The following is a 26,924-nucleotide window of genomic DNA, read 5'->3' as shown; positions in this document are numbered from 1 at the left end:
ATATGCCTTTTCAAAAGCTGTGTCCCACTTCTCAGCTAGGATCTCCAGAGTCAGGATGAACGTGGTCTTCCTCACTGTTACGACCCAGTTCGCTAGGGGTAGGGAAGTAACAAAAAAACAACCAGATGTAAATGGTTAAAACTGTTATTTATTTAAACCCAAATGATAGTTAATTGTTTTTGTACAAAAGGCAAAGGCAAAGACAACAAAAAGAGCAATTGGGTGCTTTTCAAACAAATGAAATAATCATAACCAAAGGAGAACTCCCAAAGATGAGAGCTTACCTGAATCAAAAACAAAACAAAAATGGAAATAAAACTCTCCTAAATGAGGCCTACAGTACAGGTGGAAAACGAGAACTAAAATACAAAAGGAAATAGCACCCCTAAGCCTATTGAGGCTAACAAACAATATAACTAAGTGTGTGTGTGTGTGTGTGTGTGTGTGTGTGTGTGTGTGTGTGTGTGTGAAATCAGTCCCCGTCTTAACGTAGCTCAGTTCGAGTCTGGTTACCACAAAGATACAAGGAGCACAAGCTCTGACAAATCTGTCACAAAACAATCGAATCTCTCCTGTGCTGAGGACTGGTCATGAGATATGCCAGCCACCCACTGCCAGGTTGAGAAAACTCTTGTAGCCAGCAGGAGATAACCGCTTGCAGGGGATTGGACACCAGCTGGCTCCTCCCCAGTCGCCGTCCTCTTCCAGAGTCCTGTTTCCACACCCACTCACCTGCAACCACTCACATCCCAGGCACAAGAACACACACACACAAACACACATAAGAACGGTGGCGGCCGTGACACCCCTCCCCTTAAAGCACAAAAACCAGGGGGTTTGTTACAGCTTAACTAATTACACTCTACAGTCTGGATAAAGCATCTGCTAACACACTCTCTGAACCTTTCTTGTGACATATTTCCAGGTTATACTCTTGCACTATCAGAGCCCACCGCATGAGACGCTGGTTATGGTTGTACATGTGAGAGAAAAATGAGAGGGTTATGATCAGTGAGGACTACAACTGGCAACGGACTGGACCCAACGTACACCTCAAAGTGTTGAAGTGCCAACAACAAAGCAAGGGTTTCCTTTTCAGTGGTGGGTGCTTGTTGAACTTCCGGGAAAAGTAACTCACCTGGTGGTCGACCCCGTCCGCATCCTCCTGCAACACAGCACCTGCACCCTCAGCACTTAGCAGAGACTTCACACTTTCAAAGGCATGTTAAAACTCAGGAGTCCACTCAAAATCTACTTTTGGACTTAGCAGATTGGTTAAAGGAAGAACGACAGTAGAAGAATTTCAGCAGAAACTCCTGTAGTAGCCCGCCATGCCTAAGAAGCTGCGAAGGACTCTTCTGGAAGACGGAACAGGACACTCCGTTATCGCAGTGACCTTAGCGTCAACTGGGTGTACTTCACCCTGGCCCACCTCTCTCCCTAAGTAAGTCACATGGGCTTTCCCAAACTTGGGCAGGAGCAAACTCAAACTTTTTCAGTTTCCATTTGGGCTTTTCTTTGGAACAATAACGCTTCAACATGTTCACATGGCATACACGAGTTTTTCGTTTTTTCTCAGAAGTACCAATGACATAATCTGTGTCACTGAGGCACTCAACGATCTCATACGGGCCGGAAAATTTGGCTGACAGCGCGGAACCGGGAATGGGCAATAACCCTATAAATACAACATTGTTACATAGACTTCCATCCTCCATAGCAGGAAGGCCTGAATGTGCCATTAAACAATTTCCCACAGCACAATGAATTACGTCAGGGCTGCAGAAAATACGTCATTCGTGTCGTTCAAAAGAAGCCTGGAGTTATTTGATTCTTTCAACTGGGACAGTTGACCCATTACGACATATCTGATCTAGAAATGCAGACTTCAAAGAATCCAGGCCCTGAACTGGGACACAGCAAGTAGCTGTCTTTTGATCTCGTCTCACTCCTCCTACATCATACCACATTCCCTTTTTTATTCATTGCCAAAGCAGAATCTTCCTGTGTTGAGCAGGCCAAGAGAACTATGGATTTTCATTTGGTCTTTGTTGCATTGTGCGTGCCTCAAATGCATTTTACGAGTAGTGGACTGTAAGTGCTGCTCTGGTTATTTTTCAATAAAGTTGCACTGGGAGATATCGGTCTGGTTTACTGATATGGTCAGTCATTTTTGATGTAGGCAGATTTTCTGAGTAATTCAGAGATTTTTAGAGTAATAGGTGTATTAAAAGCTGTTGCAGGCAGCTAATTTTGCCTTCACTAGGAAATAAACTTTCAGCATATTGTAATCCTTGTGGTCTGAGAGAAAACTAGACTCATGCACCTCCTCTTGGCTCTGTTTTCAGGCTTTAGAAAATCTTGCCTGTGACGTTAGACTTTGGCCAATCACAGGTCATTTCAGAGAGAGGACATTCCTATCGGCTGCTCTACAAATGCAGATGTGCATGCACATCCCTTTTGAATGGTCAAAGCTTGGTTTTGCATTGTCAGACCAATCTCCACACTTCCTTTTAGCACTGTGCTAATGCTGGAGAAAGTGCAGATGAAAGCCTGATTCAATGGCAGAAAATCCTGCAAAAAAGCCTGCAGCTTGTGATAAATTTGCAATACCTCCTTTGAATACAAGGGCATATAGCACAAAACACATGTGTGAACACGTCCCGTCTCCACACGGAGCTCTGGGCTCATTATGTTTGATTCTGAGGTGCTTGTATTGACGAGTGGCTCAATTGTTGCCTACTGCAGCTTTAAATAACAGAGGCTAACAAGGCAACCGCCAGCAATTTTCAAGCCTAAGAAGGGAGTTGTGAGGGGTAGCTCTTTGTAATATGCTGCTGACCAATTACTTTGTCAGTGCTGCCATAACCATCCTGTTTAACAGTATACATCTCCCGACTAGATCTATAGTTGTGTTTGCTTATGTCCTTTGCCCTGAAGTTTGCAATAGACTCAGGGCTCAGACTGAAGGAGAGATAAAATCCAGGCAGATTCAGAAATCATGTTGCAGCATGCACACTTTTGAGCTTTATATAGTTATTGTTAATTTAGCTTGTTTTTTGTTTTTTTGTTGGGTTTTTTTTTTTTGGTCAATCTAATTTTACTTGTGTTGTTTTGCACAAAAATCAAGGGACAAGATTCACAGATTGTTTTTTTTTTTTCTACAGACTCAACAATCAAGAAGCCTTGGAGGTGCTGGTAGCTGGATTTGTTAGCTCTGAACAGCCAGGCTGGCTGTTTCACCTGTTTCCAGTCTTTATGCAGAGCTTAGTTCATGTTGACTGTACAAACATGAGTGCGATCGATCTCCTCATCTAACTCTCGGCTAGAAAGCAAACAGGTGTACTTTTCAAAATTAATACTATAGTACTATAAATGAATACTTCAATTTTTTTTTTTTTAATCCATAACGTGCAAAGCTGTAGTAGCAGTAAACAATTTTTTACGTCTCTTCCCACATCTGCACATCTACCTTCTGTCATGCAAACACACACACAGAAGAAATCATGGCCGGCAGCCCAGTCACACCTGCCATGCCTGACGTCTTTCCATTAAGCTCAGCGCATGCAGAAGCAGGGAGTCACTAAAGCAGAGATGTGGAAGGATAAAGAGGCAGCGAGATTGGGAGCAATGAAACAACTGACACTGAAAGCAAAAGATGGAAACATGAAACAAAACTTTAGAGGCGCAATGATGGGATAAGAGAGGGGGAGAGAAATAGAGAAAGAGCGGGAGTGACGTTGAGCAGTCACCGGAGACTTTGATAGCAGGAGGATGAGGGTGGAAGATGGAAGCAAAAAGAGAAATGGGATCGACAGAGGCAGACATGCAGGCAGTAGAAAGGTAGAAACAGCGCACAAACAGATCACACATTGCTAATGTTTGACATTCTCGTCAATAAAGCTTCTTTGGATAGAAAACAGAACTGACAGACTGAATGAAACAGGAAGGCAGATGAAGAGAAGCCCTCTCTAAAAATCTTTAAATGTTGTTGATGCTTTTGGAAGTTTTAAGTTTGGCTTTTCATGCCAAACCAACTACACTGACTTTAGCTTTTCTCCTCTATCGCAGATACTATCGCAGATGCTACAGCAGCACACGCTGAATCAGGCGAAGAAGTCCTGGTGAATCAAGCAGGAGAAGAACAAACTTATTTCCTTATTTCAAGCAGATTTTATCAGTCCAACACAAAATGGCCGGGGCCTCATTTCCCGTTAACAATCAGTCTCAGAAGTTTATCTCTTAAACTTCAGAAGGTTCATGACATTGATCTTACTTTAATCTTTGCCTTAAAATGCTTTTTGGAAAGAAAGCACAGATTTCAACACACAAGCTAAAAATACTAAGAGTATTTACCATTAACCCCTTAAACTTAAAATTCTATAGCACTCTCTCTGCATCTGGACTGAAAGTTACCTGCCTCTCACCCCTATTTGCTCTCCCGGCCACCTCCTCCATCTTTCTATTCTTCCCGGGCATCCTCTCTGCCCAGCTGTCCTTTACGAGGCCCCGTCGATTTAATGTGATGGACAGGGGAGATGAGAGAAAGCATTCCTCTGACAGCTTTAACACTCTGCTTCCAATTGACCTGGTCCTCTGCTAGCACAGTTAGCCCTGTTTATGGACAGCAGAGGTCATAAATCCACTGTAGAAGGGACACAGACAAACACATGGGAGGAGGGTGCAGGAATATAATTTCCACACACTTGGACAAGACAAGTGCCCTGCCTGTGCAAATGAATATGCAAGATGTACACGCACAGTGTATATCAAAGGCTCTTCAAGTCATTAAAGGTGCAATGTGGAAGATTGCACCTTTTGTTAGATTAATATCCATAAATCGCTACCAGGTTGATTTGAGATGTTATTAAGAGTGCTGCTGTGGACCCTTTCAGCCTCTATCAGCCTATATGCGTCACTTCAAGATGCCTGTGTTCCAGCTCAACACAGCACATTTGACATAAATGAAGTTCAGAAAAGAATCAAAGGAAACAACAAAAAGTATTTTCCTGTATGTGAAGTAGACTCCTGTCTTAGCCAGGTCTTCCTTGCAAAAGAGGATTCCAACCTCTGGAGACACCGGATAAAAAAAGAAAAAGGTTCAGCAAAAAATCCAAACACACGAACCAGCAAAGTCAAAGCAAAGCGCCGCTGTTCTAGGAGAGTTTATTATAGATGGAGAACCCAAACACGCTGGTGCACATATGGTTTCTGTGCTCATTACTTGCAGTTGTAATTGTGTTAAGACTGAACTAATCACATTTAAACGCATACATAAATTTAATTGCCATTCAAGTATATCAACTAAAGTGATTGTAATCAGATCAATTTAAAACAGGACCTCGCTTAAAGCTGTGGTGTGCATAAAGAGGCGAAATGAGCTTCCATGAGCTAATTTATGAAGGTAAAAAAACAAACAGCACACCATAAACAACCTCAGCAACGTTCAGCCATAAGCTTGTTCTGTTCTGTACAATATGTAAGGCTTAGAGGCTTTGACAAGGCAATCAGCCAGAAATACTTGTGATAAACCAGCAGCAAACGGCAAATAAGACAATGTCAGAGAGAAAGTGCAACATTAATGAGATCTCTTTCTCAGGAGTTGGTGGAAACCAAAACAAAGCTAAAAGGAGAGTGAATACTGAACTTCAATGGCCAAAAATGAATCAATTCAGCTATTAAATGATGACATCTACAGTAGTAGATATAATCCATTTATCTTAAAATACCAAGGTAACAGGCCTCAGCTTTTCAGAAAGAGCAATAAAAGAAACCTGTGAGATGAGTCTGCTGGACGGGGATAATTCTCACTGCAACAAGCAAGACAAGGATAGTTGGCAGCAGCATTCATGTACTTCTGATGTCCTGAAATCTGAAATGTTCCATGTTTGACATCCTCTGTCTCCCAAAAGAACCATCACTTCTGATTATGCTCGCGCAATAGGTTCAGCACTAACCCTGCCAAGGTTGGCAATCCCGAATGGGCCCATAATTTTTATTATCGAATACTTTGGCTCATGACCAAATATCTGCAAAGCCAGCCACAGCTGCGCTCTTTGTTGAAGGGGCAATCTCATAGATTTCAGTCCTGGTTGATTTGGTGACACCTGTAGTTACTGATGGTTACAGCAAATGCAATTTTATACTACAGGTCACAGAATGCTGGAGGCAACAGAACAAGCTACTGTCGTATTAATAGAGAAGTCAGGAAATAATTGGCCCTTTTCCACCATTCTGTGAGCAGCCGTGATCCGATTTCATGCTGCACATGGCATGAGTCTGCAAACAGCAGGGCACAGTGAAAGTGAATGGAGTTGGTTCGCTTGCTGAGAAGTTTGCAGCCTGTCGCCTGCAGCTCTTCATTTACCAGCTCAGTGTGGCTGCTCCTTCTTGTCCCATTACTCCCTGCAATATTTCAAACTGATCTGCTGTCGAAAAACGGCAAAATGACTGTTGTCTTGTTTTGTAGAGGCATTTTTGATGAACGAGCGGCGCTGATCTCAACGACGAACACATCGCATTTCCTGTGACTTCTCCAAAACAAGAGTCAGCTCGAGCTCGGCCGGTCAAATGCTTTTATCGTGAAGCTGCAGCAGCAGGACAGGCTCAGTTTGCATCAGCGGTAACTTAAGTGTGTGAATGTACAGACATGCAGTTCATAATACTGCAAATATTTAATCATCGCAGTACTTTCATCAATGGACGATAGGATCAATCAGCATTGTGTTAACTCATTGGACTTCACAGATGATTCGTAAATGAAAACACTTTATGAACAAATGCTAGCATGACGATGAACATGTTTAACATTTCATCTGCCAGACATCAGCATGTTCATGATCACATCAGCCTTGTCATCATGTCGGCTGATAGTGTGCCTATAGACGCTTCCTCTTATTTCATTCAGCTGGGTGTTTTTTATTTGTTTCCTTCCCTCTTTTTTCTATGGTTTTGGTATTTTGCCCATGTCACTGGCACTATGCACGCACCGATGGTTGTGTAAAGCACTTTAGATGAAAACACATCCTCCAAATGTTCCACTCAGTATGTGCAACTCCAGTGAAACAAATCCTCATTGGTCACGCGTTCCTCTAAACACCGCTTATCGTCTTGCTTTCCATTTACGAAAGCAAAAACACTTTGAAAAGTATGAATACAGAACTAGTTAATTCTGTAACCACTGCAGCAAATTGATTTCGCGCTCACGGCGAACTTTCAGCTTTCATTCAGACACTTGTGTTATTTACTTCACATGATGGGTCCCAGTATTCCTGTGGAGATGGGTCAGGGCCACACACTTATTTCTGCACATTCTCAACCACTTTCCATCCACTTCACACAAGGTCAGCCCCAGACGCATTCGGCAGCGTATCTGTATTCATCACATCTCCATTCACAGCAAACAAGCAACCTGCGGGCCACTGGCAGCATGGTCTCATCTCTCAGCACATAGCCTCAGCCTCCTATTTCAACACTAACATTCGATTGTGTCCATGTCATTGTGAGATTCATATTCTTATTCTGAACCTGGTCTTTCCAGCCCCATAAGATTTGCCTGCAAATGTGAGCTAGCTTTTAAGCCCACGGTGGAGAGCGGGTGTCAGACGTGTCAGCGGTGATCTTCTTCACGCTTTCAGTGGCTTGTTGTTGTTTTCACCTGAGATAGAAATAAATAAAGAGGCAGCAGAATGAGTGGAAGTTGAGTTTACTTTCAGCCGTGGCCTTGGAGAAGGCAGCGCGGTGACTGTGGACAAAACTGAGTAAACAGAGAGACAGATGGAGGGGTGGAGGAAAGAAGGGAGGAAGTGAGAAAAGGAGGGAGGGAGAACAGGAGGTTCGGATAAGGAGGGAGAAAGGGGTGGGTCAGAGTGGGTCAGTGTCTGCAGACTTCATAGGCACAAGGACGCAGTCCCCTTCATAACAATTCACACACACACACAACATCAATGAAAACTAAAAATAAGCCTGCTGAAGCCCGACTAGTTGCATCTTCTGTGTAGTTTAAATCATCGACTTTAAAATTTTGACAATTTTGAGGATGATCAAGAAACAGTCAAACAACCTGTAAATCTAAATGCAATCAATGTAAACAGAATTTAGAAGTATTTACAATTTCATGTCTTAAGTGCTTCACTTCCACAGAAACAATCACAAACATTCAGTAGTAAAGACACACGAAGTCCCCATTTTGTTCACGGAACAGAGCTGAAGAAGAGAAAACTGTTCCCAGTTCAGAGTCAAGATCCTGTTAATATCCTGTTTTCTGAGTGGCTGAGTGTCCGTCTGATCGCTCGAAGCAGGCTCAGAAGGGGTCAACAGACTCGAGGCATCTGTTGTCCACAGCTTCACTTCTACTTTCCGCTTCCCAGATCGTTCCTTCAAATCAAATCCATCAGTCTTCTCTGCCTTCAGACGATACCCAGGAGAAGTACCTCGACCAGCAGGATCGGCAGCCTCATCCTGTGACGCTGAAGTCCTCTACGAAGAGCTCAAGGACACCAGCTGGTGAACGGATACAGGATGCAGTGGACAGTCTTAAACCTGCAGAGGAGAGACATGATGATTGATGATTCTGAGCAGTTTTTAAAACCATGTTTGACTCTCCGTTAGTGATGTTTGGGAGACTCTTTTCTCCCTGTTTGATCGGCAGTGATCGGCAAATAGTGGATCATGGCCCAAATCTGGCAAAACACATGGACATACAACGTTCAGGTAAATCCCAATAAATATGACTTCATAATATCTAGTAATAATAATCAGTGAGCTGCATCTCAAACAGGTGGCCGCCCGACAGACATGACGTGTTGAGATCTTTTTTCTAAGGTGACAACAACCATCAAAATGGTCTCGGTGATATTTAAAAGGTGAGACCCGGTGAATCAGATCCTCAGTCGCCTGGACAACAAGCTTCCAGCTAAATTACATTAGAAGGTTAGCATCGCTGTTCATTTCAAGTCCATATATTATGGGATACGCACGGTGAGCTGTGGTGTCTGTCAGTCTGCAGTGTGTGTGTTAAAGGGTACATTAAGTTATCTGTGACTTTGTACTGTCCTCTGTGAGCAGCCAGTAGAGACTGCGACAGCACTGATACAGATGATCTGCCACTACAAGGAAAGAGAGGAAGCTTCAGCAGCTAAAAATAGTCGGGTAGAGACACCTAATGAAGACGTCGTGCAATAAAATCATAAACCCAGAATGTTTATGCCTCTTTGTGATTTCTTTTTTAACCTCCGGCAAGGACGTTATGTTTTTCTATTTGTTTGGGATCTCAACAACCTGGTCCAGGTTTTTTAACAGGAAACCGATGGAGAGAAACAAATGAGTAGTATTTCATATGAATCCTGGAAGTTTTGAACACATTTGATAAAGTGTTTTGGGCTAGAGTGGTGTTATCGCTACTGTTATTACTTCTATTATTTGTATTCCTGTTAGTTTTGATTGCAAACCGGTGGGAAACTTTTGCTCCCATTTTCAGAGAATTTCCCCCACTTTTTGTGCTGTGGGACAGCACATATCTGATATTCTGTCCCTCACTGTGAAACCATTTCAGCAACTTGTTGTCAAGTGCACTGACTCCTGACTGTGTCCCAGACTGTCCACACAACTTGGTTTTTATCTTTTCCTATAATTCATTATTGATTGCATTTCCCTCTGATGAGGTTTGTATTCTCTCTCTGCGACGCTGTCTGCAAATCTCACGCTGCTACATTCTTGACCTGATTTCTTTGGAAAAACAAACTTGACTTCCACAAAAATGCTTGGCCGAGAGATGAAAAAAATCTGTTCAGAAACTTGAGTGACTGGTTTTGTGCAGGCAGACGAACATTTGACCTGCTCCTTTAAGGCTGCGGCGATGTTAAACGTAACTCTGTGCGACACCAGTGGAAGGAAACAAATGGAAAGAGCTCGCTGAGGAGCGCTTGTGGTGATATGTTCTTACAGCGGGAGACGGCGTGGACTGGGAAAGACAAACACATCTGTTGTTCCTTTGTGTTACATCAAATTGCTTTTATCTCTGACTGAACAGGGAAGAAGATGAACCGGAGCTACAGGGGTGTCACGTCTTCGGCTCGGATCATCTGAGCAGCAAAGTGTTGGGGATTTCTAAAAGCTGAGAAGCCCACAGTGAAGAAGCCGGATGAACCATTGGCGAATCGTGTCACTTTGGTCCTTGAAATAATGTCTAGGACTCCACTAAGTTTGTCCGATCTCTGTGTGCTCCAGCTTATCTCTGAACTGCTCTCCACCTCAGTACCTCGTGCCCCACCTGCTATTCCCAGGACTTCCCAGCTGCTCCTGCATACCTGGAGTCTCCTTTCATTATCCATTCCTGTCAGCGTGTCTGCTAGTGGGTCCAAATCCTGCCTTAACACAACATTCTGACCTTAAGTCTCATGTCCCCATCAGGCCAAAATTGCCACAGAATATATCTCATAATCTAACTGTGAGCACACACTCGTGCTGTTAGTGGACCAAACCTTTTTGATTTGAATTATCCCATCTTAAATCACGGCAGCTCCTACTTCATGAACAGGCTTGAGTTCAGAGCGCACTGGGGAGGCGGGTGAAGCAACTGTCAATCATGGCGACAGAAGCATTGTGTGTGATGCCGGTGGTCTTGTGTAGCAAGGAAAGAAAAGACGGCGTGAACGTGCTCCTGGGTGACACAGAGAGGACAACCAACTTTTCTTCTGTTTCATTGTCCCACCTGACAGCAGCAACCTCAGCATCCCTCCTCCTCCTCCTCTTCGCCTCATTTACCTGACTGCTCTCTGGAGAGAGCATGCGATTGGTTAATGCTAAGTATCACATGTGGGAGATGTCGCAGTAGGCCTGGCTGACAAATGCAGCTTCTGAACGGCTTTGCAGTTTTGTTGCGTCTATCATGATAAAGGTAACTCGGACTGTTTGCCCTTCTGAACTATAATAACGATTGCTCGTTCGTTGCCGTGGCTGCTAATGTTAGCATTGCTAATTTGCTGCGCTCTCCGAGACGAGTCTTGTCAGGTACACTCTGGCATTGCACTTAATGTTAGACCTGGGACTCGGGGTTATAGAACGCCACTCGACCCGGACCCAACTGACCATATAAACCATGAATCTGCATCCATATGGGTCTTGGGTCATGTGAGGACATTATCTGTGCTTGTCTCACACGTAAGCAAGTAGGCCTGAACCGGTATCATACACACAAATCTGTGTACACCAGCCAAAAGAGTAGTTATCAAACACACTAAACAGCATGATGTGGGCAGAGATATGTTCTCCTGATTCATGAGTCAGCGGAGGTCCAGACAAACCTGGAGGGGTCTTCCTCCTTCGAGAAGCTCCCTTTTACTTCAATGCTGTTCATCTTGTTCTCAAACATCCCATAGCTCAGAGTCACCTGCAGAGGAGAAAACACACACGCTCAGCCGTTAGAAGAAGCGCATCTACAATTACTTCTGCGTGTGTTGATGTGCGAGTCGCGACCTGGTGCGGTAAACTTCTGTGGCTGATGAGCAGCAGGTTTTCCAGGTGGGAGTGGAATAAAGGACAGTGGACCATGGAGACGCCCAGCTTCTTCTCCACGATGAAGCCCACCGTGCAGTCGTCAGGAAGACGGATCGCCGCCGACGTCTGCTCGAACCGGGAGCCGCTGAAACAGACAGATAGAGACATACACGTACATTCACAGATCAATCACGGATTGTGATTTTAAATTACTCTATATCATTTTTCTAGTTTGGAACTTTTCCAAAAGAAAAACTATAAAACTGCCCAACTTTCATCCTAAACTGACACTACTGGTGATTTTGCATGTTTTGGCCACATTATCTACTGACTGCATGCACTTTACTGCTGACCTTTTCCAAAGAACACTGTAAATTTTTGGATTGATTCCCTACCCTCTAGCCCTGCGCAGCCATTAGTCTCACTTCCTTGAGAGCAGTATAAAAACACACTTGCAGAGAGCTGACACTTACTTTAGATTGGTGATTAGTCACTTTGAGTCAGCTATATTTTTTGTCAAAGTTATGCTGCTGGTCAGTGCAGCTGAAGACAGACGGCTTTTGAATGGTGGTGCATTCAAGTGTCTGCAGGAAACCGTAACAGGAGTGTGCACACACACCTGTGCAGTGAGTATCAGGTCTAGCATACCTGGCCCATGGAGCCATCTTCTCCGCCAGATGCCGACTCAGACAGAATCCTGCTCCTCCAGTAGCAAACCAGAACCGAACTTCCCTCTGAGACACAGACATGAACGCAGGCTGTACATTCATTTCATTCATATTCAGATTCATTTCAACAGGTGCATTGCGTTGGCGCAGAGAGACTTGAGACTAGTGTCTTCTTCCCAAGGGAAAGCTGGGTAGTCTATCTTGTGTAGCTTCCACTCTCTGAATGGAATACAAACTTAACAACGGCTGCCTCTGTCTCACTTATTATTCTTTATTTTTCTCAACCTGCCCCTCGATCCCTCTCTCCAGCCATTTCACCTGGCTCCCACACCCACCTGCTCACCTGTTCCTCATTCCCCAATTACCACCCACAGTATTTATACCAGCCCATTTCGATCATCTATACTGCTTCATGCCTTTGCTTTCCTTTTGTGCTGAAAACACTACTTCTTTCGTTTGTGGGCTAAACATGGCTGTGCAGCCAGCAGCATACCATAAAAGTTGACTGTGCGTCTCCACACAGAAACACATAGTTTATATAGTAAACACACATCTATGGTATATATGTGTGTATATATATGGGAATAAAAGTCACTTAAAATGCACAAAATCTGTATTCACAAAATTATGGAAATACACACATTCACAGAAATATTTGGAATATCTGACACACAAACATACACACACACAATGTCTGTAATAGGTAAGAGATACAGAGGAGAAAGAGTGTCTGTATCACTGACCTTAAATAATAAAGTGTAATACTTTTCTTTTCCTCTCTGGTTTCCGCTCATACTTGTATTGATTGATTGGCCTTTTCCAAACCAGCCTGATATGAATTGTGTGTCTTTATCTGCTCACTCTCAGCCATTTCTCAAGCTGATGCTATGTTTCCTTTACACTTCCTGTGGTGTAAACTGTTTAGGTGATATTTTACAGGAGGAAATGTGTGTTTCTGGCGATTTGTCCGTGTGTTCGTCACAGTGAGATAAGGAGTTTGATGCAGGCTGTAATCACAGTCAAGAAACTTCTCTTTTCTTTCAATTGTCTGCGTGTTTTTTCTTTTGTTCGCTTCTTTCTACCTGCTTCCTTTCCTTTGCTCTTTCCTTCCATCCACTTCTCTATCATTTCACTTTTCACTATCACTTTTCCTTTGTTACTGGCATTTGCTTTGCTTCTGTCGTTTCCTTTCCTTTCAGTTCCTTTCCTTCCCTCCTTCCGTCTTCCCTTCCTTCCCATTCCTTTTCTTAACATGCACATCATTTCCTCTCCTTATGTTCCTTCTTTTTCCCATTTCCTGACTTGTTCCTTGTACCTCTCTGTCTTCCTTCCCATTCATCTTCCACCTTTTCAATATTTCTCATCCTTTTCACTTCTATGGATCTTTATCTTCCATTTCCTTCCTTTTTGTGTTAAAGGCCATTGCTTTCCTTTCCTTTAATTTCCTTTCCTCTATGTCATTCCCCCCTAATCTAACAATTTATTTCCTCTCTTTTAATTCCCTATTTTTTGTTTTATTGCAACCTTTCCTTTCCATTCCTTTCCTTCCTTTTCCTCCTTCTTTCTCTCATCCTCCTCTCGTCCTCGCAGTAGTGACAGGAAATCGAAAAACGTAAGAAAAAGAGGCGAGGAGACAGAAAGGAGCCTGACATTCGTTTTTGTTTTCTCCATCACCCATCCAATCTCAGCAAAGGATGGAAATGACGAAAAATAGGAAGAGAAAAGTGAAAGAGACCAATGGGAACAGAAGGAAGGAGGAAGAGAAGAGGGAGAGAAAGAGTTAGAACGAAAAGATAAATAAAGATCTATTTTTCAGTGTAAATGGGTGCAATCAGAGTGGAGAATGTGACATGAGGGAGATGGAGACAGTAATTTCAAGAAATGAGTGAGAGATTGAAAAGTGCAGGGAGAAAGGAGAGAGAGAGACAGACGGGGGCGGAGGGTGACATGCTATTCAGAGAGCTTGCTGGAATCAGGATGCACTTTAGGAGCATTAATTCTAAAGCATGTGAACTCAATGACACACACACACACACACACACACACACACACACACACACACACACACACACACACCTGTGAAGAGCTGTGTGTGAATTCCAAAAACAAACTATCGACCTCCTGCAGTTTGACAACCTCCTTCCCCCAGGGAGTCTTCCTCATTGTATGTGTATGTGTGTGTGTGTGTGTGTGTGTGTGTGTGTGTGTGTGTGTGTGTGTGCGTGTGGCCATGTATTCCTCACAATGTGGGGACATGCATTTGCTTACACAGTCACATTATGGGAACAGAATGCATGTCCCCACTATGTAAATCATTAGGTTTTAGGGTGGAGACTTGGGTTAGAGTTAGGTAAGCAGTGGTTATGGTTAGGTTCAGTCACCAGGAAATGAATGTAAGTCAATGTAACGTCCCCAGAAGTGATGGAGGTGTGCGTGTGTGTGTGTGTGTGTCTGTGTGTGCGCTTTACCACCAATCACTATCCCAACAAGCTACTAATCATTCATTGATTACTTCAGCCTGAGAGTATGTCCCATGTGAACAAAAGCCACGGCGTCTTCCTTTCATGTCCCTTCAGTGGTGAAGGAAAGTGTAAGTATGGATTTTGAATGGCAGTGATAAACCGTCCTGGGCTGCGTTTTTGCCACAGAAGCAATTAAAGGAAACCCCAGCTTTGTTTTACAGTTCATTAGTAACCTCAGACGAGCATCAGAGCATCAACGAAGAGCTCCAGAAAGGAGGAAAAGCAAAACCAGAAGAACAACAGAACAAAAATGTGAGAGAAATTAAAACATTTCTCTCAATATTTCGGTCACATTTTTGTAGGTCTGGCCATCGTTTTTATCATTTACTTAAAGGAATTCAAGTTGGAAAAGGGAAGCAAAGAATGGCAGGACAGCGAGAAAATACATCGTGTGAGTTACATTAAAGACAGTCACATCACAGAGGGGTCACCCTGCCTTAAAGAGTTGTTGGCCCATGTAAATTAAATTCTGTCTGGGTTTCAAGGAAGCTTCAGGGTGCTGTGGTGTAAATGCTGTTTTGGAGGGTTTCCAATCAAAAAATAAACTTGAGGATTTGTGATTTGTTAGCATGGAAATGGACACATTTGAACAATGAGCATGTATGTAGAGTTAAGTTGTCTTTAAGCTGTGCTGACGATGACCAAAACATTCATTTCTTATCAGCTTTTTCCTCATTTTGCACATGTAGTAAATTCCACAGTTTTGGTTTGTGTGCACACAAGTGTTTCACAGCGTAAAACCTTCTCACTGTGTATGTTTGTTTATCTGACGACATGGAGTGACCTGGGATCTGACCACTTGCTGATGAGACGTTGGATGTGGGTAAAGGTAAATGAACTGTTGTTCTATAGTACCGTTGCATTGCCCTCCAGCAGTTCGTGAGCAGTGATGGGCTTGTCCAGACTCGGTTTGCCCACGTAGATGTCGCTGTCCTGGTTAAAGGCCGAGAGCAGGGAGAGGAGGGCCTCCGGGTTCACGTAGTTATCATCGTCCACGTGACAAAACCACCTGAGGGAAGACCAGGAAACAGTTAAAGTGTAAAATAGGTGTTTGATTTCGGGGTCCGGTTAATGTCTGCAGCCAGACTGATCAGAGATTGATCACTAATTGTCTTCTTTAATTGGTTTATTTTGGTACAAAATGAATCAAACAACAATTCTCAAGAACTTCAGCTTTTTCGGTTTTAAAATCAAAAGTTTCTGGTTTTATCATCACGCCTGAGGTTGTTGGGGTTTTTTTGTACCCGTTCTTCCATTTTTTTTACGATGAATTACCTTGTGCTCACAGGAGGAAATGGAAATAATTCCTTTTTCCTTAAAATGTTGGCTAGATGTTCTAAATGACTTTATTTTTCAAACTTGGAGAAGATTCGTGAATTCAATCAATTCTGTTCTGACACAATGCAACAAGAGTAAAACACGATTGAAATATGTTTTTTGGGACTTCATGTGGAAGACCGTCAAGCATTAACAATAAAAACCAAGAACTCAAATGGATGGGATTCTTCAATTAATGCAACTTATTACAGTGTCATCACCTGAAGTTGGGAACTTGGGTCACATGATAACAAATGGTCGTAAGGAGGGAGATCATAACCCATCGCTTTGTTCAAGGATGGTCGGATGTGGGTCATATCTATGGGATACGGTCAAAAATGCTCTGTAAAAGCTTGGAAGTGGAGAATATTTAGAGCATTGTATCACAGATGTGTCTTACTACTCCCCAAAACAAGCTTTACTTCCACAAAGAAAAAGAAAAAATACAAGAAAAACCTCTGATTTCCTGTTGTCCTCAAAGCATCACTTCATTACCCCGTGAGTGATCAAGCTGTTTGATTTCTTCTGCCACCTTAATGACTGGACATGATGTCAAAGCCTCCTTCCAAAACCAAACAGACTCTTGCTGCAACATTAGAGGCCAAATTGCAAAGCTGCTGGTACCAAACTGAAGTGCTGTCTTGTATCCTCTGCCATGCAAACGGCTGCCCAACAACACGAAAGGCTTCCATCCAAACCAAACAGCCTCACTTCCCTCTTCAGTCCAAACAACAAAATGGGCCCTAGAATCCAACTGAAACGCTCTTTCATTTTCTCAGCCATCCTAATAACAAGTCTGCACACCAACCGCAAGCTGCTGGGCCTCATAGTGTTTTCCACAAATCAAAAATATTACCGATTAACACTTTGTTCAATATCCTGTATGGCAGCCTCAAGGAAATGAAATAAAACAAATGACAGTGTGTTTATCTCATACAAGATGTAGCCTTCTCCAAATACTGCTTTTCTTTTTAGTGAGTTAACTTGTTTTTTTTAGCTTTTTGGCCACTTGTGGGCAATGGAAAGACGCTATCGACACAACACTGGCATATTATCACCTGATAAGTAAACAGCCGCCTATTTACACATCCAGCAGATACAGGGAAACACTTGCATTCATTTACATATTTTTGTCTATATGCCAGATGCAGTATTCACTGTCCTTCTAGCTCTGATTTTGGTCTCCACCCACCTCTGAGAGAGATATCTGCCTCCTGAGCTGTTCACTGCTGCAGCATGTTCACGTGCTAGTTGCTAACTCTGTCTGTCTGGCATTTGGTGATGGGCAGGTAGCGTCATGGTGGGTTTTTTAAAGCGATTCATTGTTAATGTAAAAATACTGATAACTGACACTTTATTTGTTCAGTATATTTGCCCGAATTGTCCTCTTTGGTTGGAAAGACTCAAAAAAAAAGGCCAATAGTGAAACGTATTGATGCCTTTAAGTACTCCTTATCACTGGCTAAAGTTGAAAGTTCATCATTAAGAAGTTCCAGCTTTTGCCCTTCATTAGAAATGCACAATATTCCTACTCCGGCACTTGCATGGATAATGAAAATGAATATTTCACTAATATTCTCTTTACATGCAGCCGTGCACGCTCTCACTGACGAACACAGCCTCCCTCTCTGATTCATTCAACCACCGTCTTGAAAAGGTCGCCGCTGAGATATTTGCACATATCCACAAAGCTGTTGATATGCGAGTCTTTCAAAATGTTTAAGCATGTTTCTGCTTCCTATCAGAAATGTTGACTTTTGTGAATCTCTACCCCAAACTGTTGACAATAGCTGACTGTGAACAGGCAAGAAGCCGTGTGTCACAAACCGTGTTAACAACCCAACTAAGACACATATTTGTAAGCTCTTATGGTAGAATGTCACTAAGTAGTTTTACTCCTGTACAGGTTTGAGGTTTTTATGCTACTTTATACTTCTACTCCACTATATTTTGGCAGTTAATATTGTACTTTTCACTCCCCTTCATTCATTTGACAACATTAGTTGCTAATTACTTTGCAAGTTCAGATCACTAATAGAAAATACAAACCAACTAATACAGTGTTTCAGAGTAAACAGCTCAGGGCTGGAACGCGACAGCATGAAGCAGCATGGATGATTGGGCATGAAGCTGGTGGAAATGGGCTGGTATAAATACTGTGGGTGGTAATTGGGGAATGAGCAACAGGTGAGCAGGTGGGTGTGGGAGTCAGGTGATTGGGACAGGTGGGAAAAGTCTGAGGGCATCTGGTGGACAGATGAAGAAAACATAGGATAGGCTAACCAGCTTTCACTTGGCAAGAAGACACTGGTCAGCCAACAGGATGTTATTTCAGAGGTTACCCCTGTAATACATCTGATTGTAGTATCGGAGCCTAAATTCAATCTTTGAGTCCGGTGTGGGCGATGACAGATGGACCTGAATCTGTCTCACCTCTTGTCTGAGGCCATGAAGCCGTCGTACTCTGCAGACATCTTGCAGGACAGAGCCTGCTGGCTGTGATCTGACTGGCAGCCTGTTACCACCATGTTAAGACCTGCAGAGAGAGAGAGAGAGAGACAAGCGAGAGATGTGTATGTTTGATTTAGCCAGCTGGATTTCCCCATTTTCAGAGGCGTATCCACATGCTCCTACTGCAGATATTGATGATTGTGGACTTTTGTTAAGTCTGAATTTGAGACGTTGTCGTGCTTACCCTCTGAACGCAAATCTTCATCCTCTGTGTCTGTGAAAATGAACGTCTAGACAAGAAACAGACAAGCAAAGAGAAAGAAAAAGGGATTTAAACACACCAGTTTTGATTACATCCTGCAGGTAACAGAGCGTCCTGAATGCCGCTTCATTAAGGAGCAAACACAAATACACTCATACACACCAGATCAATATCGTTTTGAATGGAGCAAATTCAATGTGACGAAAACATGGTTCCCCTCTGTGAGCTCAAGAAATTACTCATTGCACACAGGTGCAGAGCACACGCACACACACCAGCACACACACACACACACATTTATAATCCAAAGTGGTCAGAGGGGCACTAAATGGCCAAGTCAATTTCTTATTTGGCAGATATACCAGTCAAATAAGTGTCCAACATCCACAACGCTGCTCTCACAGCCCTCACAGGCCGTCAGGCAGGCAGGCAGGCAGGCAGATAGACAGATAAACAGATAGATAGATAGATAGATAGATAGATAGATAGATAGATAGATAGATAGATAGATCTGTAGTACAACACTGACCTCTGGTGGTGTAAAATTGTGAAAACACTCAACCTTTAAAGCTTCCAAGATGCTGACTTAATCTTATATTACTGTTTTTGGAAGATCTAATGTAAACTTTTTAAGAATTAGAAAATAGGTCAGATCAATTTTGCCTTGTGTCAATTAATAATACTTTTAATATTTATCGCACTATTTGTTTTTGAATACAAATCCATGAAGGAAGTACTGCCAAAACTTAGCATCACTTGCAATGAAAACCTTTCAGATAAAATAATGAATATACATGGCTGTAGAAATATGCCATCCAATTGTTTTAATTGATTTTTTTTTTTCAACAGAATTCGATTAACTTTAATTAAAATGTCTTTATTCATCTCATTTCAGGCCCTTCAAAAGTAATTACAGAATGGAAAATTTGAGAAAATCACTTATCACGTATTTGCTGACTTGCCTGAAAGTATGCATCACATTATCCGGCTTTCTCTTTTTTGATTCAAATGCAAAATCACTCCTGATTCCTTTAAAATCCGCCAACAGTTCAGAAATTTCACAGCCAGTTGTGCCAGATTCACCTGGCAGTCACTTCACTTAGCAGATAGCAATCTGTCTGCCTGAGTCACTCAGGCTGGGGAGGCTCGTACCGAGGGATTTGAACAAGCAACCCTTGCGTCACACTCCATCTCCGAAGCCCCTCAGGCTGAACCGTGCGGTGTGTTCGACTCTCTTTGCCAGACGGGCACTAAATAACCTCAGAGTGGGACAAATCACCCGTTAGATGAGATAAACACAAACCATAACTCATGTTTTATTCAACTCCTGGAGATGCATTAATGTGTCTCGCTGCCTGTTGGTTTGAATGCAAGAATGCTTAAGTGTTTCAAGCATTTTAAAGGATTTTATAGGAGCTCTGTCTGAGTGAATACAACATATAGGCCTGTATCATTTTGATAGATGCGCTGAGAGGAAAGAAAATAATGGAGCAAACAAGCGATAAGAGATGGATCTTACATCAGAATGTGAATACAGGTATTTTGTGCTTTGCTCACACACAACTAACGACCAGTTTTCAGAACTAATATGAAGAGGAAAACTTTGCATCAATCACATCACCTTCATGAATTTAAACGTACATCAGATGACTGTTTTAGGGTATGCTCTCAGACCTATGTAGAAGGAAAGGGCAGAATACACATGAACGATTGTATTATTGACTATATTCAATTCCAAAAAGCACAGAGGAAATTCAAGGTGACAGAAGGTTGTCTGGAAAGCTTCTTGTTTTCCAAAAGCTCTTTCTTTTCATAGAAACTTTTGCATGAAATGAGGCTATTTGTGGCGAGTGAAGAAGAGGTCAAACGCAGAGAGAAAATCGGTTAAATTGGAAACGTTGCATAGAAATATTCAAATCAAGGAAAGAGTAAACATAAACATAACAAAAGTTGAATGACAAAAGACATATGGTTTAAAATGTAGCTAGTGAATCACGAATGACAATGACAGCAATATATATGAAGTAAACCAGACGTGTGTGTGTGTGTGTGTGTGTGTGTGTGTGTGTGTTGGTGTGTTGGTGTGTTCTAAAGCATTACAGATAGTAAAAAAGGAGATAGCTGGGTTAGAGAGTGAAGCGATCGGGGTGTGAAACTGAATTTCCCACCATAGGCAGACACTGAATGTGTGTGTGTCCATTTACGTGTGTGTGTGTGCGTGTGTGTGTGTGTGTGTGTGTGTGTGTGTGCGTGCAGCATGAATGAGAGACATGGAGTGAGAGAGAAGCTTTCCAGGCTGCCTGACAGGCAGCTCCAGCTAATGACTGTAATCCCTGGATTACATGATCAGATTAGAAAAATATCATCAGGGATAACTTAAAGAAAAAATGAGTGGTTTGTTATTTTATATTAATGGCAGGAATAATTCTGATTTCACAAATTTATGGTGGTCAAAGAGATCAGAAAGAGGGAGGTGTTGATCTGCTGCCGTCCAGTAGAGGGCGACAGAGCTGCTGTCTCACGTGTTCGTTCTTGCTTGCTGGAAACTTGTTATTGGGACAAAAACCTGTTCATACCCTCATGCTGTGGAGACTTCCCGTCCATCAGGGGACAGAAAACGCATTCATGTTAGCGTTAGTTTCAGTTTAGTCTTACAATATATTTTGAAGTTCCTCTTTCTGTTTCCTCCAGGAATTTCAACCACATCTCATGACCTTCATCACAGGGTGAGCGTTAACTCAGCTGACATGAAAATAGGTCAGACGTCACTTATCAATTATTTGTCACATGTTTTTAAGGTAAAGGTTACATTACTGTTTACTCAACCTCAAAGAGAATTAGTCACATTCCCTTTTGCTTTACTGTCATTACTCAGTGCAGATTAATCAAAGGTCCACTTAAAAACTCTCAAATCTTCTGTGCTCCCGCATGAACACGTAGAATAAAAAAACGGGACATTTTGATTTAATTCTGCCTCCATGCATACAGCACTGCTCTTTTGCAGGAAAGTATGGATTAAATCTGCAAAATGTTCCTTTTTTCTTCTCCAGCATTGTTTCCCGTCCCTGCCATTTTTTAAGACGCAGTCACACAGACTGATAACTGGCAGCTTCCCTCAGAAGTCACTTACCAAGGCTTTAAATTTTAACCTGACAAGCTTTTTAGCTCTTGATGCGCTTTCACAGTCAATAAAGAACTGCCTCACCGTTGTTGCTCCTCCAAGTACAAACAATGCAACTCTTCATCGTTAACATCTAACAACAGTTCATAAGACATCGCAGCCAGGACAGCAGTCCCACTGAATACCACCATCAGGAGCAGACTGTGCTGTTCTCATTTGATTCAGACAGCCACGGTGGCCAGAGGATGAACCCTGAGGATGACGTCGTTGATCCTCTGACTTTACCTCAAGCACCACCATCAAGCTGAACTTTCACTTCACTGTCCAATATTTTGCTTTTTATACCTGCAAAATGTATTACATTCACATCAGCCTCAGCTGTACTTTGTGTTTTCTGCTAATCAGCAAACGTTAGCGTTCTAACACACTGAACTAATATGTGAAGAAGTAAACATTATATGTGCTGATGGAAAATGATTCATGGGACCCAGAGCCGGGCAGAGGCCTTTAATCATGTTGGAGATTATCAGTATTCTACAGCGTGGAGCTGTTCAGGGGACAGTCTCTGTCACAGCGCTCCTGTTTCTGGCTCTCAGCGGATTAGCTGTTTAGCGGCAGCAGCTGCCAAGCTGGTTAGAAATGACTTTTCACCCTCTGAAATGGACAAAGCATTGTGATGTGTGTGTATGTTTGTGTGTGTGTGTGAATGCATGTGTGTGTATGTGGGTGGAGGTAACATGAGGTTCATTCTGTTCTGCAATCTGCCTCTCCACTTCCTGTTCTATGACCAGCTTCCGTCTCAGTATTGTTAACGGAGTCACTACACGGCGGCTGCTTCCCCTCGACCCAGACAACCTGCCTGCACGGCTTCCTGCGTGTGTGTGTGTGTGTGTGTGTTTCTTGTATCGCTGTGTTTGTGTCATTTTATGTGTTCATATATGTGCAGCATATAAGTGGATCTGTTTAGTGTCGTATTACATTAATTAGCTAAAGCAAAGATAGTGGGCGAGATGGTGGGTGACAGCATCAGTATGTTCCTCTTTCACTATTAAAATAACATCTCTTACTTAAAGCACTTGATCAGCGTTCCTCCGCTGTGAGACAGAAAACAAGAAGCTGCCACAGCTCATCTGTTTCACTTATTTCAAAAAAAGGAAATTAACTCTGTTTCATTAACCACAGCATGGAGTCAAATGAAACCAAGTGCAGTCAAAGAACACATCTGAAAAACCTGTTTTTTACAAGGTGGTCATTATGCTGTTGATGTGTATATATTTGACTAAAACACACTAAAAACCAAGTGATTCATTCATTTCTAGTGAAATCTTCGCTGTTCCTGACTGAATGAGCCCTGTGCTGTGTCTGTGTATCAGTCCAAAAACTGGAAGTCCTCATTTCTGTGCCAACAAAACCGAGCCATATTGATCCTGAAGATTAACCCAACTTTGATTTTTCCAGCCAGGTTGGACAAATTAAGGCTCTGGAGATTCAAGATGCTGAACTCTGAGATAATGTTCCTGCTAAAGTGTTGTGTGTTGTTTTGACAAGCCACTTATCACTGTGGAGCTGGCAAAGTCTCACTGCAAAGACAAGCACAATGCCAGCCAGCCTTCTGTGTGTGTGTGTGTGTGTGTGTGTGTGTGTGTGTGTGTGTGTGAGAGAGAGAGAGAGAGAGAGAGAGAGAGAGGGAGAGAGAGAGAGACAGCAACCCGACAGACAGCAAAATGCTGTTTGAATCTGATTACACTGTTATTTGTCAATTTTTCTTTGGCAGTAACTTATTTTGTATTTCATGCCAATAAAGCAGCTTTTAATTCAACAATAAGTGAACTGAAAGTGAATAAATTGGGCTACCGCGGCCTGAAATTCAATTCAATACCAGAACTCTTACAATAAAACCTTTTCAGCTGGATTTATGGCAGAAAAACAGATATCCAAAGACAAACAAGTAGACAAACAGGTTTGTAACGTTCTGACTGGGCCTCAGAAACTCTCAAAAAGTCACATTTTTCACACAAAACACTGACCACAACACCTCATCTCACCTTCACTGGAGTCTTTAAAACCAAACTAAGCCCTAAACAGCAATGACTGTTCCAGTTTTGCCTTGGAGAAAACCATCTATGTGAGACAACCAGCTGAAGTTGTGCCTTTTCAGATTGACACCAAGGTTTCATCCAGCAATAAAAAGCAAACAGATCCCATTTCTAAGGTTTCTTCAAATTCAGAAAGTTTTCATCTGTGTGTTATTGAACTCTTGTTTTTGAACTCAACATCAGTTGCCAGTAAACGGACCAATCAAATCACTTGGGAACACAACTTAATCAGCCAAGTCAATCATCAGACCTGAAGCCTCAACGCAGGAAGGAAGTTCCTTTCCTCATTAGAACTACAGTACATGTCTGCTGATGGGCCTAGTGATGGGTCAGACATTTTAATGTTTGTAATTAAAGGCTGAAACTGAAAGAATAAAAGGACTTTCCTATGGTGATCAGTTTGTGGATCAACAGTCCATTTTGATGGTGCAGAATGGATCAAATCTATAGTTCCGCTGCAGATGGTTATTGTGCTTTGTGCTGCTGCAGGTGGATTTGGCTGAGAGCATAACATGTAAGAATTTTCCAAGCAACCTTTAACAACAGCACAGACACTCACATGCGCCTTGGTTCTGGAGATCCACGTCTCCAACAGGAGCGCAAGACGCGTCTTGTGGAACCTGCCGGTGGTCTTCACGGCGACAAAGATGTCCTCCAGCTTCAGTTTCTGCTGGGTAACATGTGCGCCCCCAGAACCCGACTGACCTCGGCTCCAGCTGCTGCTGTTGCTAGCCGGGCTCTGCGCGTCCTTGGCCGGGGATGGAGCCTGCTGGATGGAGCTGAGAGGCGCACCGGGCGACGGATGATGAGCCGCACTGAGTTTGGGAAGGCTGCTGGTGCGTAACTGAAAGTCCACGTAAAGAATGATGAAGAAGGTGAAAATCAAGACCGGCAGCCTCCGACATATCCATCGCTTATGCATGGTAGAAAAGTTACTTATATTCCATAAAGCATTAAAACCAAGTCCTTGGTCCCATCATATACAATCAGTTGGTTTGGACTCATTTCGCCACCGTCTTCCTTCTGCTCAACGTTAACATCGGTGTTCCTCATTCATCAACTCATCATTTACATGACTGTAGACTGTTTATCAAAATGATTTGATAATCACCGCAAAATCCGAATAACTTTTATGAATTTCGTGCTACAGCATGACGCGACTCATTTCCTCTCATTTTCTGTGTAAAAGCCGCCGCCACCGGTTATATTTGACTTGTCACCGTCTGCCCACTCACTGTCACCAAAATCAAGCCACACGCAATCAAATGATGGGACTTCCTGGTGTAGATTTCAAAATAAACCACAACGGTTCGAATTATCGCATACTTCCGGTTATAAGTAACTTTTATTTGAGAGTAGGTCAAACACGCATCATATAATATGAGACAAAGATTTCTCAGCTTTGTATAAAAAAAAAATGCTGCGTCTCTTCTGAGTATTGGATAGATTGTGATGAAATCTGGTTGACATTCATGGTCCTCCTGACTTCTCACCCACAGAAGCACCACCAACAGCCCATTTCCAGGTGTCACTAATGACCTGATTGCCAATCAGGTGCAGCCTGCCTCCTGACTGATATTAACACAGCATGTGTGTAGCATGTGACACACAGACAGTCAGTTTTACGGCCTCAGCTTGTCTGCTGAATTTTAGTCTTGTTTCATTTAGGAATACATTCATAGTATACACAACAACATGGGGTTCTTTGATTATTTCCTATTTAATTCTCTAAGCAAAGGTCATTCTTTTCTTAAAATGATGGAATGAAAGTCAAGACCATGAAGCTTCTAGTTTTAGAGATTTCTCCATCGTGGTCAGTTTCACAACACTGTACATTGCTGACAAATGTGGGATTTTTGAGAAATACAGAGAATGAAAATAGAAGTAGAAGGAAGGATTTTTTTTTTTGACTTGCAACATAAATTCAAACCACCTAAATGCAGTATATTGCAATGGCTCCAACCTCTTTAAATTGCCAAGCAATGCCCGCTCAGGACGACTAATCACAGGTTGTATTCTTCCACGACTTGTGTTTAACCAAAGAGTGATGTGACATTGTTGCATTTAAATATTTTTCTAAAAATTTTGAAGAGATTAAACTTTCAGAGAAATCATCCTTTTCTTGTTAATAATCCCCTAACCCCGTTTCTTGCGACCACTTAGATGGGTCCTGATCCACAGGTTGGGAACCGTTGATATGTATGAAGGGCGGCCAAAAATTCACAAAATGAGAATCAATCACAAGCCATACACCAGACAACTTATCACAGACAGCTGAGCCTGGTGTCATCTCTTCACTCAGCCAGAAACAGCAAACCACAGCAAAACACTCCGCCTTCTTCCTTCCTCTTCAGCAGACACTGTTACACAGTTTTCTGAGAGCTGAATCCAACAACACTGCAAAACCGCTGTATGTGAGCTTTTAACATGAGGACTTTGCAAATGGAGGGTTTCAGTCCAAAACACAAGTACAGGTTTCCTTATTTTGAGAATCATTAAAGCATCAACAACAACAAAAAAAAACCCCTGAATATAATCTGTTAATGTTTTAAACTGATAATATCCTCAAAAACATAACTATTTTGAAAGCAAAAGACTGAAAATGACTCATAATGTTAATGGTAGGTTTCCTGGCATTGAGCTTCATGCCAGCAAGCAGTCGGCTTCATTTGTTTTTCTAACAGTGGCCGTCTCATTTTGAAAGGAAACTATGCGTCAGGATCCAAACCCACAGGTTTAGGCTGAGTCTTCTGCATGAAGCGCTGAAGGCAAAGGTTTCAGAACATGATGCAAAGTGGAGAGTTATGGGTAATGACATTCTATCTGATCGCATATCACGTTTGTATGCCGCTGTCTCATTCTCCAACTGAACTGATTTGTGGATACAAAGCAAATCTGGACTAATTGAAAGGGACTAAATTGAAAGATGTCACAATGTGATTGGTGGGGGAAAAAATCAGTCTGCTGGAATTAACACTGGTAGCTGATGAA

At 42.4% G+C, this 26,924-nt stretch overlaps 1 protein-coding gene across 1 annotated transcript; it reads right to left on the bottom strand.

Moving 5' to 3' along the window:
- Positions 1-7,689: 7,689 nt before the first annotated feature.
- On the bottom strand, positions 7,690-25,203 carry mfng (MFNG O-fucosylpeptide 3-beta-N-acetylglucosaminyltransferase). The gene is made up of 8 exons (XM_076727356.1): positions 24,493-25,203; positions 18,699-18,744; positions 18,437-18,539; positions 15,542-15,695; positions 12,145-12,230; positions 11,476-11,641; positions 11,304-11,389; positions 7,690-8,541 (listed from the first exon to the last, which is right to left on the bottom strand). The coding sequence occupies exons 1-8, from the start codon at positions 24,853-24,855 to the stop codon at positions 8,490-8,492; spliced, it is 1,056 nt and encodes a 351-aa protein (XP_076583471.1). The 5' UTR covers positions 24,856-25,203; the 3' UTR covers positions 7,690-8,489.
- Between the last annotated feature and the right edge of the window lie 1,721 nt (positions 25,204-26,924).

Source organism: Chaetodon auriga, chromosome 4 (assembly GCF_051107435.1).
Source record: "Chaetodon auriga isolate fChaAug3 chromosome 4, fChaAug3.hap1, whole genome shotgun sequence".
NCBI lineage: Eukaryota > Metazoa > Chordata > Actinopteri > Chaetodontiformes > Chaetodontidae > Chaetodon > Chaetodon auriga.
The sequence above is the reverse complement of the archived record's forward strand: the minus strand, read 5'-3'. Positions and strand labels throughout refer to the sequence as shown.